General features: G+C 50.7%; 1 protein-coding gene across 8 annotated transcripts in view; it reads right to left on the bottom strand.

Moving 5' to 3' along the window:
- Positions 1-15000, bottom strand: part of cacna1c (calcium channel, voltage-dependent, L type, alpha 1C subunit) — a 217832-nt gene that overhangs the window by 44474 nt on the left and 158358 nt on the right. For all 8 annotated transcript variants that reach the window (XM_036517575.1, XM_036517567.1, XM_036517570.1 and 5 more), the window contains exons 7-9: positions 14825-15000; positions 12333-12436; positions 8851-9023 (exon numbers count right to left, since the gene is read on the bottom strand). The exon at positions 14825-15000 is cut by the window's right edge and continues 27 nt beyond it. In XM_036517575.1, the coding sequence (XP_036373468.1) occupies positions 8851-9023; positions 12333-12436; positions 14825-15000 (453 nt within the window). The remainder of the gene's footprint in view (positions 1-8850; positions 9024-12332; positions 12437-14824) is intronic.

Genomic DNA, 15000 nt, shown 5'->3' with positions numbered 1-15000 from the left:
CACACGCACACACATTTTAATGCCGATCAGGGAGAAAACGCTGTCATTAACCTAGAGGATGTGTTTGTTACATTTGTGCTAAGATGCGAATTAAAACAGAACAAAAACTCGAAAAAAGCCCCATGAACCTTCACTGGTGCCGCGTTAAAGACACACCAAATGCATGAAGCAGTGACTGAGCTCCACCCCTTTCTTACAGAGCACACGCGGCTCGGAATACACCCAGCCTTCACAGCTAGAATACCTGCCTCTGAGCTCCACCCCTTCCTTACAGAGCACACGCGGCTCAGAATACACCCAGCCCTCACAGCTAGAATACCTGCCTCTGAGCTCCACCCCTTCCTTACAGAGCACACGCGGCTCAGAATACACCCAGCCTTCACAGCTAGAATACCTGCCTCTGAGCTCCACCCCTTCCTTACAGAGCACACGCGGCTCAGAATACACCCAGCCTTCACAGCTACAATACCTGCCTCTGAGCTCCACCCCTTCCTTACAGAGCACACGCGGCTCAGAATACACCCAGCCCTCACAGCTAGAATACCTGCCTCTGAGCTCCACCCCTTCCTTACAGAGCACACGCGGCTCAGAATACACCCAGCCTTCACAGCTACAATACCTGCCTCTGAGCTCCACCCCTTCCTTACAGAGCACATGCGGCTCAGAATACACCCAGCCTTCACAGCTAGAATACCTGCCTCTGAAATGACTCAGGATCACAGTCAGTCATTTATACAGCCATTTACACAGAGAAAACTGTTACTGTATCTCATGCAATCTCATGCAGTACACAAACATCCCACACAGCTCAGAGAGAGACGGGGGAGGGGCGGAGAGAGAGAGAGGAGGGGCTGAAAGAGGAAGGGGAGGGGCAGAGAGAGAGAGGAGGGGCTGAAAGAGGAAGGGGAGGGGCAGAGAGAGAAAGGGGAGGGGTGGAGAGGGAAAGGGGAGGAGCAGAGAGAGAGAGAGGAGGGGCTGAAAGAGGAAGGGGAGGGGCTGAAAGGGGAGGGGGAGGGGCAGAGAGAGAAAGGGGAGGGGTGGAGAGGGAAAGGGGAGGAGCAGAGAGAGAAAGGAGGGGCAGAGAGAGAAAGGAGGGGCTGAAAGAGGAAGGGGCGGGGTAGAGAGAGAAAGGGGAGGAGCAGAGAGAGAGAGGAGGGGCTGAAAGAGGAAAGGGAGGAGCAGAGAGAGAAAGGAGGGGCTGAAAGAGGAAGGGGCGGGGTAGAGAGAGAAAGGGGAGGGGCTGAGAGAAAGAGGAGGGGCTGAAAGAGGAAGGGGCGGAGCGAAAGGGGAGGGTGGAGAGGGAAAGAGGACGAGTGTCAAGAGCATTAAGAGACTGATGGAGAGACAGATGCAGATAATGGAAGGACAGAAACAGAGAAAGCAAAGACATGATTTCACATTGAGATCCTGTCTGTTCGCAGGAGCCTGCGTCACTCATCAGACAACCAGCAACCTGCCCCCTGCCTGTGCCCTCCCAACAGGGGTATGATAGATGTCCCTCCCCAGGGGAGATGAATGAGCGCAGGGTGCCCCCATGACCTGGGACGATACGGTTCCCCTCTCCGCTCAGTCAGACAGAGAGACACTAACAGCTGTAGGCCATGCAAAGACAGCGGTCACATTCTCACTGTGACCATAAGTGACTGTGCACAGGTAGTGGTCACATTCTCACTGTGACCATAAGTGACCGTGCACAGGTAGTGGTCACATTCTCACTGAAGTGATCAGAGACACAGATAGAATTCACAACATAAGACCACACACAGATACTCTCCCCACAATCACGAGACCACATGCAGACTGAGGGTCACATTCTCTGTCTGCGTGTGAGAGACCACATGCAGACTATGGTGAGATTCTTTCTGGGGAAGCTCAGAGGTAGCACAGAGAGGCATCCTCTGTGAGAAAAACCCTCTGTGAGAAAAACCCTCTGTGAGAAAAACCCTCTGTGAGAAAAACCCTCTGTGAGAAAAGCCCTCTGTGAGAAAAATCCTCTGTGAGAAAAACCCTCTGTGAGAAACACAGTGCTGTGTGACAGACAGCCCAGACGAAGCTCAGCTGTGAGAAGCTCAGTGAAGCATCAACTCTGCTGTCCATTCCAGGAAGATACAACTACAGCCCGAAGCTCTGCCTGCTTTAATATGGAAGCTGTTTGATGCAGTGATTGCCAGAACACTAAAGCTATGGAGAACAGCACAATCCTGAAAATCTTGAGGATTTCATTAGGAGGAGGCTTATTGCCATGCTTCCTGAAACGAGCACACTATCCTATCTGATCGCTGGCTGTTCCTTAGCAGCGGATGGTGGCATCACTGCGTCAGGTGATCACAGACTGTCTGGCAGCATGACTGCAGCAGAGGTGTCACATCCTAATCTTCCTCTAGATGGAGCTGTTGCACAAACCTGCATTGCTGTGATCTGGTGCTCCCGTGCGCACCTCGTGGCAGGGGGAGTCCGGTCACCCCTCCGGCACTCTCCTCTCCTCCGGCACGCCCTGGCATTAACTGGGCCGCACCCCCCCTCGGTTCTGCCCGGGGGCCCCCCCTCTCTCGCAGAAAGCGGCTGCGCTGTCTCAGACAGGTCCTGACATTGAGTCAGCAGTTGCCAGGCTTTGAAGGGTGCTTCAGAGAGCAGCGGCAGAAATTGCAGTTATTTCAGCACAGTATTTATGGGAAACTGTGTCACGGCGCTTTGACTAGACTACCTGCCTCCTCTAGCTGGAGCTGTTTTTCATTCTGCTCAGGTAACAAACGAGTGTAGGTGTGTGTGTGTGTGTGTGTGTGTGTGCGTGCGTGCGTGCGTGCGTGTGTGCGTGTGTGTGTGTGTGTGTATGTGAGTGTGTGTGTGTATTTGTGTGCGTGAGTGTGTGCGTGTGTGTGCGTGCGTGTGAGTGTGTGTACGGTTGTGTGTGTGTGTGTGTGTGGCTGCTCTCCTGTGTGACTCCTGTGTTGTGCAGTAGTGTCTCTCAGCCGGGTCAATGCAGAGTGGCACCGTGTGTGCCCCCATCCCAACCCCGGCCGAAAACAGCTGCTCCGTGTCTGACCCCGTCACACCTGCACAGCGCTGCTATCAGCGGCTGAGAAAACAGCAGCCTCACAACTGGGCCACAGCATTGCCTCTCTGTCCCTGGCAGGACGCAGCTCTGCTGCTGTATCATTGCTGCTCCTCACACGGTTCCCCTGACAGTGAGCCGGTGGAGCACGGCCCCGCTGCTCCTTTCAGAGGGCAGATCGGCCGTGTTCCCTCGCCCTGCCTGCAGGGGGCAGACTGAGGCCTGCATCACCACACAGGTGCCCCTCTGTCACCTCACAGGCGGAGAGGAGCACATCTCAGCGAGCATCACAAGCTTGCGCCTCTTGTTTGAGAGGTTGCCGGGCTGTGATGCGTGAGGTTGCTGATGTGAGGACAGAATGATGCTGATTGCCATGACAACGGAGGATTTTTGCAAAGCTCCACCCCTCCAGTATTCAGTAAAGGGAATCCAAACTCCACTGCTATGGCTGCCAATCAAACGAGCCGGGCCACTTATCGAAGGAGGCGGGGGAGGAGTGCCTTCCCGCCCCCAGGCCTGTGAGAGACCCCACAGCTCCGCCCCTCTCCTCTATCTTTTCTGTGCACGGATCCCAGGACACAGGGGTGCGAACAGCATCTCACTCTCAGCCCAGGAAACGTTCATTTAGCCAGCGTAAGGCTGCTGCACAGCTTTCAAACTGAGTCTTCTAGGCCCCTTTCCTGGCTTTGGTGCTGTGATGATGTAATACTGTGACACCCCCCCGCCCACACACACACACACACACACACACACACACACACACACACTTCTTATCTCTTCCTCTCACAAGTCTCCAGTACATCAGCCGAGTGAGGTGTAAGCCCTGCTGACACGTTTTTAAAGACTCAGGGATAAAATCAGACGCCATTCCTTTCTGATCTCGCAGATAGGACTCCAGGGCCTTGGATTCACCTCTCTCTCTCTCTCCCTCTCTCTCTCTCTCTCTCTCTCTCTCTGTCTCCCCCTCACTCTCTGGCTCTCTCTCCCCTCTCTCTCTCTCTCCCTCTCTCTCTCCCTCTCTCTCTCCCTCTCTCTCTCTCCCCTCTCTCTCTCTCCCCCCTCCCTCTTTCCCTCTCCCTCCTCTCTCTCTCCCTCTCTCTCGCTCTCTCTCTCTCTCCCTCTCTCTCTCTCTCTCCCTCTCTCTCTCTCCCTCTCCCCCCTCCCTCTCTCTCTCCCTCTCTCTCCCTCTCCCTCTCCCTCTCTCTCTCCCTCTCCCTCTCTCTCTCCCTCTTCCTCTCTCTCTCTCTCTCTCTCTCTCCCTCTGCCTCCATGAAGCTACAGTGCTGGAAAAGCCAGCTAAACCTTTCTGACGCTTTCAGACACGCCTTGCGTCGGAGCCTGTACAGCACGGGCGCGCAGACCACGCGTGCAGACGGCCGGGGGTCGGGCCTGCTGCAGATACACCGGGCAGGATGCGTTCACAAGCTCTGCTGCACTTTAACTGTCAGCATGGAGCTCTGATAATCACCATTAAGACACGCTAACCCCCTCCCTCTCTCACGCCAGCTCTGCGCAGAGACAGCCTCTGTGTAACAGAGCAGACATCCCCAGAGTGGCAGGGGAAAAAGGCTGCCTAATCTATGACTGACTTACTATGCCAAATAGACTTGAAGGTGGCAGTGTAGCATAGCAGTAAAGAGCAGGGCTCATAACCAAAAGGTTGCTGGTTCGATCCCCCACTGGGGCACTGTTGTTGTACTCTTAGGCAAGATAGTTAACCCTGAATTGCCTACATATACTGCTGTATAAATTCATAATATGTAAAAACTGTAACCTATGCGAGCTGCTGTTATCTCTGGATAAGAGTGTCTGCTAAATGTAATGGAATGTGCATTCTCCCCTCCCACCCCCTCTGGTCCTCCCTCCTTGAACCCGGGTCCAGGCTCTCTCACATAGGCAGGGCCCCCTCAGCAGGTGTGTGAATCTGGGCGAGGGGGGAGGGGCCAACGGTTTTGGGACGAGTCTCCGCTATCCCTCTCCTTATTATACCCTCCGTTACAGCCGGGCGAGAGCCGGGCGTCTCACGGGGTGCCAGACCCTTGGGGACCCCAGCCGAAGGTCAGGGTTCTGGGATGAGTCATCGGAGGGGAGATTAGCTGGAGGACGAAGAGCTCGGGGCTGGTCTCTCCCCTCTCCTCTCCCCTCCTCTCCGGTATCAGAGCAGGTCTTTCATTACCGCTCTCCCCAGAGGGCTCTGAATCACACACAGCAAACACATCGGCTGTCTCCTCCGGCCCACACTCATCTGCAAAGTCACTAATCCCCCAACAAAGCAGGGTCTCAGCGGCATGGCAACCACAACACACCGAGACACGGAGAGCACAGCGCGCCGAGCAGACGCAGCTCTCAAGATGGCAGGCTGTACGCGAGAGAAGGCGGCCGCTGAAACCGCCACGATCGCTCCACGCTTAAACAAATCCACAGGGCCACAAATGAACAGCGCCGATGGCAGCTCTGCCTGGAGAGAGCCCGTTAATGACTGTTTTATTGCGTGTCCTAATGATGGAGGTCGTGACGAATTTAGCAGTGCGGGTGACACTGAAAGTGACAGTGATGATCGGGCCCCGCTCAGCCAGAGAGGCCTTGGGCCCCAGGGAGACACCGCTGCCGTTTATCGGTCCACCGACGAGGGAGAGTTAATCTTATATTCAGCACTGCATTATTTCATGTTCATATTCAATAGAAATATGTATAACACATTCCATTTGCATTTGGCCACATGACATTCTAGTCTAATCATCCGGAACGTAAAAACATCAACAGAGTTTTTTACACTTAGAATTAAATAAAACCTTTTGGTTGGAGTATCTGAATAATCCAAACAGTTCTGATCTTGGAGAGGTGTGAAATCTTTCCAATATGAGCAGATGTCCAGGACTGCCACACATGATAGATCTCATAAAGTGGCATGCCATATTTAATACATAACATTTTATCAAGTAACTTTCTCAACACTTTTAACACAAAATGTCCTACTTTACAGATTTCACTGTTCACTCTGGGGGTAATTTTTAGTCCAAAAGATGCAACCAACCCTGAAACCAAGCTCTTTCACATAATTGAGCTTATTTTAGTTGAAATCATCAGGTTGATTGCATTTCAGAGGAACAGCTGTAGTCTTCCACCTGGATTTGAACCTGCAACTACCTGATCAGAATTCCGGAGGTTATTTGAATTTTCTGAACTATTTGCAGAGCAGCCACAGATCACATACACAAGTATGTCACAACCATAATGAGTATAACTTCATAATGTTCTCATTATGCATATGCAGTGCTTTCATAGGCATGGGGTTGCTACTTTATAAAGTGTTAATAAGCAACTGTAGTGCTTCACAACTGCTTACTCAGACTGATATAGCCTTACATTAATTTTTTTTGTGAAATCATGGCATACTAATTGATGCTAACTTCCATAAATCTGATTTGTGTGTAACTGCTACATACAGTGTCCCTGTCATGCTAATTAAGGTGTTATGTATGCTTTATAGAGGCTGTATGAAGTGAGCACTTAATCTAATGTGGGACCATATAAACAACAATACTGGCTGGCCGAGGTCTGATAAGATTAATGCGTGTGGAGCACAGCGCTCAGACAGAGGAAGATGTAAGGCAGAGGAACTGAATTTCACTTCAAGGACTTGCTCCTCTGGCCTGCGATACCTGCTTGGCTCTTTGTCACAGAACAATATGAGCCCACACACACACACACACACACAGAGAGAGAGAGAGAGAGAGCAAGAGATAGAAAAGAAGAAACAGAGGGACAAAAAGAGAGAGAGGAAGACAGAGCAAGAGAGAGAGAGGGCAAGAGATAGAGCAAGAGATGGAAAGAAAGAAAGAGGTAGAAAAAGAGAGATAGGTGAGATGGAGAGAGAGGTAGAGAGAGAGATAGGGAGGTAGAGAGAGCAAAAAAATAAAACCAGAGGTAGAAAGAGGGATAGAGATGGTGTGGGGGTCACTGAGATTCGCCCACTTGCTCCAGTGGTTTTTGTCATCCTCCTCACTGAGACTCAGAGTGTCCGCTCACTCCTGCCTGTCTAAACGCGGCGTGCTGGACGCCTGCCACGAGCTGACTTAATTACACAGGAGTATATGAAACAAGGCCTGACCCCGGCGGTCACTGTAAACCAGCACCTGCACACCACAGAGACCTGCCCTGCAAGCAAATCCCCCAAATCCAATCCCTCTCTCTCTCCAATAAAAAAACCCTCCTGGCTGCCTGTCAATGTGCCTGCGTACTGACCTGGGATCAGCAGGACTTTCCCCCCCGTGCCCATCCTGCACCAGGGCTCCAGTGCTGTGGGAAACGTCAGCAGGAGAGAGAGAGAGAGGGAGAGCAGGAGAAAGGGAGAGACAGAGAGGGGGGGAGAGAGAGAAGGAGGAAGAGAGAGAGAGACGGGAGAGAGAACGGGAGAAGGAGAGAGAGAAAGAGGGCAAGAGACGGACAGAGAGGTAGAGAGAGAGAGAGAGAGAGAGCGAGAGAGAGAGACAGGGGGAGAGAGAGAGCGGGAGAGAGACAGAGAGCTACACACCGTAACCGTTCTTCACTCTGACGCCTCCCATTAATGTGGGTAATGAAGCACAGTGGAGACCAGACTTAGTCCCAACACAGGGAAAACAACAATCATTAAACCTCCTGAGCCTCACATCGTATTTCACTCTTTAAAAAGATCCAAACGTGTGGAGTCGGGAGCAGGGATCCTCTCACACGGCTCCTCCCTCCTTTTAAACAGAAGGAAGAGGTCTGGCAGGGAGTGCAGGTGTACATGAAGAGTAGCGACAATTCCACCATGCGTCCAGCAGGAGGCGATCTCACTGCTGACCTTAATGACACACAGCAGCAAAAAGACTCTTTTAGCACTTTGATGCCATAAAATAATAGCCTGACTACATCTCCTTGAGAATGCTCCCTGACAGTCACAGCGATGATGACCTGATCTGACGCAGAACAGCTTGCTGACACCTCTCACCAGCTCAGCAAATTCGGCCGTGGGTACGAGCCCGCCCCCGCAGGGCTGGCACCGGTCACTGCTTGATGCATTTGTCAAAAAATCCAAATCGCTTGTCGCTTTCAGAGTTAGGGGACGCTGGTGCACCATAAAACACCAAAAAAAACCCCAAAACGAACAACACATCTCTCATAAATCTTTGGAATCTACCGGTTGGTTCGGTAGCATCCACCAAACCGCCGGTGGTGAAAGCAGACGTGGCGTGATGTACGGTGACGTGTGGTGGGTCTGTCGTTGCCGTGACGACTGCAGGGTGATGGGGTGAGCGGCATTATGGGGTGTGAGAGCGCACTCCCCGCCAGCTCCCTGACGCAGCAGATTTCACTGCGGTGATTAACATAGCAGCGCTGCCACCGACCCAGCCCCCCCGAGCAATATATAACCAGACAAAGAAATAAACCACCCTCGCATGAAGGCCTTAGGATGAATCAATACCCCATTGACCAGGGAGGAGGAAAAGGAATTGCCAGAGCAATCAAGAGAGCGTTAGGTCTGGCAGTCTGTGCTCGAGAGGGACACCACTTACAGCCAGGTATGAGGGGAGAACCCAGGGGCTGTGCTGAATTTGAGAATTTTATACTTCATATATATATATATATATACGTAAAACTTATACATTTTTTGTTTCACTGACGGCCAGTAATGTGACAGTGATGGTTGCTGCTAAAATGGACGTCTCACCATCTTCAATTCTCCAGCCACCCGATGCACTTTCACACAAATCCACACACCACACAGCTCTCCTGCCTCACAGACGCCCCCCACCCTCGCCCCCGCCGGCACTCACGGTTTCTGGGCTTCTCTTCGTCCAGTCCCTCCTCCTCGTTCTCCGGGTCGATGTCCTCCGCTTGGGTGATCCAGTCCAGGTAGCCCTTCAGGTCCTCCTCCAGCTGCTGCTTCTCCCTCAGCTTTTGGAAGTCCCCCCGCGCCTTGGCCTTCTCTCGCTCCTTCGAAAACTCTCTGCGCCATCGAGGGAGCGAGGGAGGGAACGAGGGAGGGAGCGAGGGAGGGAGCGAGGGAGGGAGGGAACGAGGGAGGGAGGGAACGAGGGAGGGAGGGAGCGAGGGAGGGACGGAACGAGGGAGGGAGCGAGGGAGGGAGGGAACGAGGGAGGGAGCGAGGGAGGGAGCGAGGGAGGGAGGGAACGAGGGAGGGAGCGAGGGAGGGAGGGAGGGAGGGAGGGAGCGAGGGAGGGAACGAGGGAGGGAGCGAGGGAGGGAGGGAGGGAGGGAACGAGGGAGGTGAGGAGAAAAAACAACAGAAAGGAAGACTGATCTGAAATCTGATGCGCTGAAAAAGGCAACAGTCACACCAGTCAAACAAGTGGCTTTCAACAGACTAAAGTACAGCAATTACATAAAAAAAAACATAAAATGAAAGGTGAGACAATGGCCAGCAGCAACTCAGGTAAACAGGCTCAACAGAGTGACAGGAGGGACAGTGGGCGGAGCTTAAGAGTTTTGTGACTCTGTCTCATTACACCTTGACTCAATCATAACCTCATCATAAGCAATAGGACTGTGTGTGTGTGTGGGGGTGGGGTGGGGCAGGCACATGCAGACACAGAAGCCAAACACACCTGTACTGGAGTGCAGCTCTCACATTCATTCAGAAAGCACAGTGTTCACAAACAGGCAAACTGTCAGCTGTTATAACTGATCCTAAAGATGTGCAGATGTGGGCTGTAACTCTAAGTGCGCAAAGGCAGCAGTGAGAGCAGCTTTTAGCACGAAGCGTGCAACAAAATATATTTAAATAAAACAGTATTGTGTTTAATCTCCACCCTGCAATTGCACTGCAGGTCTGTACATGCACATGCAGGAGCTGGTGGTGATGACGGGCCAGGAGAGATCGGGGGCTCACGCGCTCACAGGACGGACGAAATTACTGCCTCCGTCGCTGCAAGCGCGCAGCCCTGGGATCAACAGGCCCAGCTCATAACCGCCGTCAGATCATATGTCTCAGACAATCCGCTACGCAAACGGGCTGCAGTGATGGGCCGCGGCTGCCGACAGCCGGGCCCGACCGAGCTTTAATTCACCACCTCGAGCGTCCCTTGCCTCCCTCTCTTCCTCACCTCCCTCTCTCCCTCTGCTCGGCATGGTGGGCGGTGTGCCCGACTCTCTTACAATAATCAGGGATGGTCGCTGCCTCAGCCCTTTATCAGCTTTTTTCCCCGCTAATCTGCGGACTCCTTTTGTGAGCATGCACGGACGCATGCATTGGCGCATGCACGGACGCATGTATTGGGTGCAGACACTAAAAGCACACAATTGCGAGAAAGCAAGAAAACAATAGTTTGGTCTGCAGAGCTCCCATACACAGGAAAGGCTACTGGCGCGAAGGAGAAACTGCTAATGGAATTACTGACGGTAATTGTCAAACAGCTGGAGGTACTCTGAGGGTTTCAAGAGTAAATTTAAATTTCTAGATTAATTATAACAGCTGGAAGAAGGTTTTTTTTGCTGCTGTTGTGAGATTATCACTTCCTCTTTCATGACGGCGCTCACCATGAAGCGTTGAGTGGTAAATTACAACGGGTGCACAGGGCAGACCATCGACTTGGCAATGGAGCCCTCTGTCATTACAGCTGGATAACAGCAACACCCCCAGGTACATTAACATAAAGCTTTCAGAGAGAAGGAGAGGAGAGGGCTGACAGAAACAAACAGATAAAACCTGCTGTGTTCTTACCCGCTCAGCACACCGAGCACCAAGTTAAGAACAAAAAATGACCCTATGATGATTAGTGTAACAAAATAGATCCACGGCCACCCATTTCCTGTGGCATCATTCACCTGGAAAGATGGAGCAATAATTAGTGTGCATTACAATCTCAGAGCAACAAGACTCCACCGGGCGTGTTCTACGACACCTGCCACTCACGGGCACATCCAATCAGACGTGTCTCTTTAATTGTGTGGAGATTCCAAATGAGCCCCAGAAACTCTGCTTCATGACCGCCAAATTAGTCTAAATGTTCCTCCGCACTGTCTGATTTATTTGGAAAAAAATTGCTAAAGTCATTTAAAACAAACAAAAAAAACCTCCCAGAGTTGATAATGAAAAACAGAAGCGTTTGCCATGCTCACAGGACCACCTGGTGCAGCTCCGCACGCTTCACAAAGCCGGAAGTGTCTTTAAGTGGGAGGCGGCTCCCTGGGGTCGACACTTTGGACAGACCTTTTACAGTACATCAAGAAACTTTCATTCCCTGACCCACTTCAGCACGGAGGGAGAGGGAAATCAGAACAGCCAAACTACTACTTTTCGAGATGGAGAAAGTTAAGTCTGTTTATTCAGGCCAGTTTATTCCCTGTGGCCGTCAAACATCAGCCTTTCCAATGAAACAGATGTGAGTGAATATTTACTGATGTCCACTGCTTGAATCACTCACGCTGCGTTTCCCTGCCTCCCTCTCGGCCCAATAAAACCCTGCTGCCTGCGGCAGCTTCTGCAGCTTCATTTCCACTGTAAGGTCATTCACACGGCAGTTAATGCAGCCTCACACTGTTAGTCCCTGACTCTGCCACAGTACAAACTGCCCTCTCCCAATTGAAAATGCAGCAATCGGGAATTATGATTCAAATGTGGAAATAAATCTAGAAAACCCAGCTTTGTCTCACGTCACAAACGAGTAAAACGGTGATTTCTCATTTCCATTGATGACAGTCAGCTGTTGTTTTGCTGGAACAGGGCTGGCCTACAGTGGCCTATGACTAAGGTGCCTCCAGTCTCCACTGAGACAGATTATCATAAAACAGGTAGACAGCTGCGTAGTTCCTCAGCCTGTTACGGCACTGTAACGACCCCTCCCCCCACCCCTGGGGGGCCTCCTATCCCAGAATCCTCTCTGCCTCTGTCACACCACTGCACTGACACCCCTCCAACTCGCCATTACCTCATCGTTCTCTGTGGGAATCCAAATAATAACCTGACATTTTCAACACAACCGGCGTGATTCATGGAAAAGAACAGTCAAATTTCTGGATTGGCATTTCCACAGCAATTAAAGAGATCCCATTTGCTTTTTGCTTTTTTTTTTAATCTGTCTGCAGATCTGTTACAGCCGTTGTATATTAATATGGTTTTTTTCCCCCCAATTTTTTGCAAATTCCATCGATGTCCATCAGGTTCCTGTTGTAGAGCTTATTATTGGAAGGACATCGAGTTCTCGCCTGCACTGCGCCCCTTCCAGAACTGCTCTCCCTGGAGTCTTGTTGTCTGAAGGGTTTATCACGGCCATAAGGGGACACACGGCGATCTTACCCGCTCAACACCCCCAGAACCAGATTTAGTACGAAAAAGGATCCAAAGATGACCAGACTGACAAAATAGACCCAGGGAAGCTCATATCCCATAGCGTCCTGCATCTGGAAGATGGAGGAAGGTTAGAGAAAGGAACGGGTTACGGAAACAGGAGAGGAAGAAAGAGGAGGCAGAGAAAGAGCAGATGAAAAAAAGAGGCTAAGAGAGAAATGAACAGGGCATAGGTGATTTGGAAACCATAAATTCTTCCACAAAGCTCTACTACGGTTACTTTAATTCAAGCAAATTAGGAGTTGTGGAGTCGGAAGTGAGGTGTACATTAAATGCAGAAGACCTGAACCTGCCTGGACAGACCTATTCATCTACAAGGCAAGATTTCAGCAGCTGAATGCGTTCGCAAGGAAAGGCCCCCATCAGCAGAAACCATGAGAGTAGAGTTTTAAAAATAGCCCTTATTTTTAATCAAGAGAGGATGACAGGACTTTTTTCCTGAGGTATATAATCATTGTCTTTATCTCACACGAGCTGCTGAACGGAATTTTCCCTCTGTGTCCACAGACAGGAAAACACAGCTGTGTGTGTTCCCCCTCTCTCTCGAGGCCGGATCTCGTTCTTCCCGTCCCGCTCCTTACTGTAGCGACTCTGTTCACGCAGCACTGACCTACACCTGGCTGTATATACGACCCCTGATCACACCTGTGGATGTGGAGCTGGGAAAACACTGCAGGTGCTCCGATGGGTGGGAATAGAGGGATGGGAGTGGTCAGAAATACAGCAGCATACAGACTGGCGCTCAAACCAATGTGCCAGTGCCGTAATGGGGACACTATGCTGTGGGAGATGCTGTCGTTCAGATGTGAGGCTCTGAAAAAGGGGTCCAGACTCGCTGTGATCATTAAAGATTCATCACAAGAAGTAGCGGGGGGGGGGTTCCCTAGTGTACTGGAAACGTTCCCTATCTGGCTGACTACTCTAATCCTCCCCTGATTTACGCAGCTAAATTCCTCCCCCCATCTCAGCTGACGTGTGATGAGCATTCAGGTGCAATGTGTGCTCGAGGTGAGTCATCCCCAGCCACCACCACAATTTCACATACTATGAGATCAATGAATGCAATTCATCACCACCATCTTCACCATCATCATCATAGCCCCCCCCCACCTGACTGAGGCAGAAAGGCCTCACCTGTGCCCCTCAGAGGAGGGATAGGACAGCAGACAGGGGAGGGACAGAGACAGAGTGAGGGGAGGGGCCACTGCAGGGGGGTCTGTACTGTCTGCTAATTCAGGCTGCTAACAGGACATTGGCCAGCATTCCATCACCATTTCTCTTTAACTGTCACTCATAATTAAAGGTCAGGGCAGCTCACTGAGCTCACTGATCTTCAAAATAAATGAATAGAGATGTTTACAATGTTTATACAAAGTGTCAAAGTTAAGTCAAAATTAAGGACAAATGTTGAATGAATCCAGGCCATTGTGTTGATCAGTGTAGATGATAAAGATCTGAGTACAGCTTAGACTAGGCCCTTTTTGGGTCTGATAGTGATGAGCAGATGTTCTTGGATTGCATTTATCGCTATTTTCAGTTACTGTTGTGCTCATGTACTGTTTTAAATCTTTGCAAACAAAGTATTTACCTTGAAACAAAGGGATATTTAAATTTACTTTTGTATTTGCCAAACACGGACTGTGGATAAATACTGTACTTCCATTTTTTCTGTCACACTGATCTTGTTTCATGTTCATTTCTAATATTGACCATTAACTCCGAAACTGGTGAATCTATGACATGTAAAACTGCACCCAGAGACTGCCTTAATGCTAATAATGCACAGTCCGGAATTAGGAAAGTTGTGATGCTACACACGTTATACCCGTGTCTTCAATTACACAGCCCACTTTGCGCATTGATTCTGCAAAAAGAAATTAGCTCCTGCAGATTATTTTTCATACCCTCATATGCTATATATTTCGTACATGAAGTCAGTATTACTGTTCAAATGAATTCAAACATTCAGAATGCCTGACTGGGTAATCAGCATTTGTTTAGGAAATGCTTCTGAGCACATTCACTTACATTATGTCTGAAGGGACGAGTCACCTTTACTCTTGTGCATATGCATGAGCCTGCATGAATGCGCGTGTGTGTGTGTTTATGTGTGTACATCCATCGGTGCATAATTGTGTGTGTCAGCTGTGTTGAAATGTGCAGTAATTTGTGGGCCCATTTTGAGTGTATGGTCAGTGTGTCTGTAATTGGTGTGTCTGTAGTTAGTGTGGCTGTGGTGAATGTGTAGTCTGTGTGTCTGTGAGTGTGTCTGTGGTCAGTGTGTGTGTAATTGGTGTGTCTGTAGTTAGTGTGGCTGTGTTGAATGTGTAGTCTGTGGTTCTGTGAGTGCGTCTGTGGTCAGTGTGTCTGTACTTGGTTCTGTACAGTTTGGGGCGGTACAGCAGTCCCGGACCAAAGCAGAGTTCATGGCAGCGACTCACCCAGTACAGTACGTCAGTCCAGCCCTCCATGGTGATGCACTGAAAGACCGTGAGCATGGCGAAGGCAAAGTTGTCGAAGTTGGTGATGCCGTCGTTGGGCCCCTCCCATCCCATCTCGCACTTGGTGATGTTCTGCGGCAAGCAGTGCCTTCCGTGGGCGTGGGGAGGGGCGCAGG

The sequence above is a fragment of the Megalops cyprinoides genome, chromosome 23 (genome assembly GCF_013368585.1).
Source record: "Megalops cyprinoides isolate fMegCyp1 chromosome 23, fMegCyp1.pri, whole genome shotgun sequence".
Classification (NCBI taxonomy): domain Eukaryota; kingdom Metazoa; phylum Chordata; class Actinopteri; order Elopiformes; family Megalopidae; genus Megalops; species Megalops cyprinoides.
Note: the sequence above shows the minus strand (reverse complement) of the source record. Positions and strands in the feature narration are given on the sequence as shown.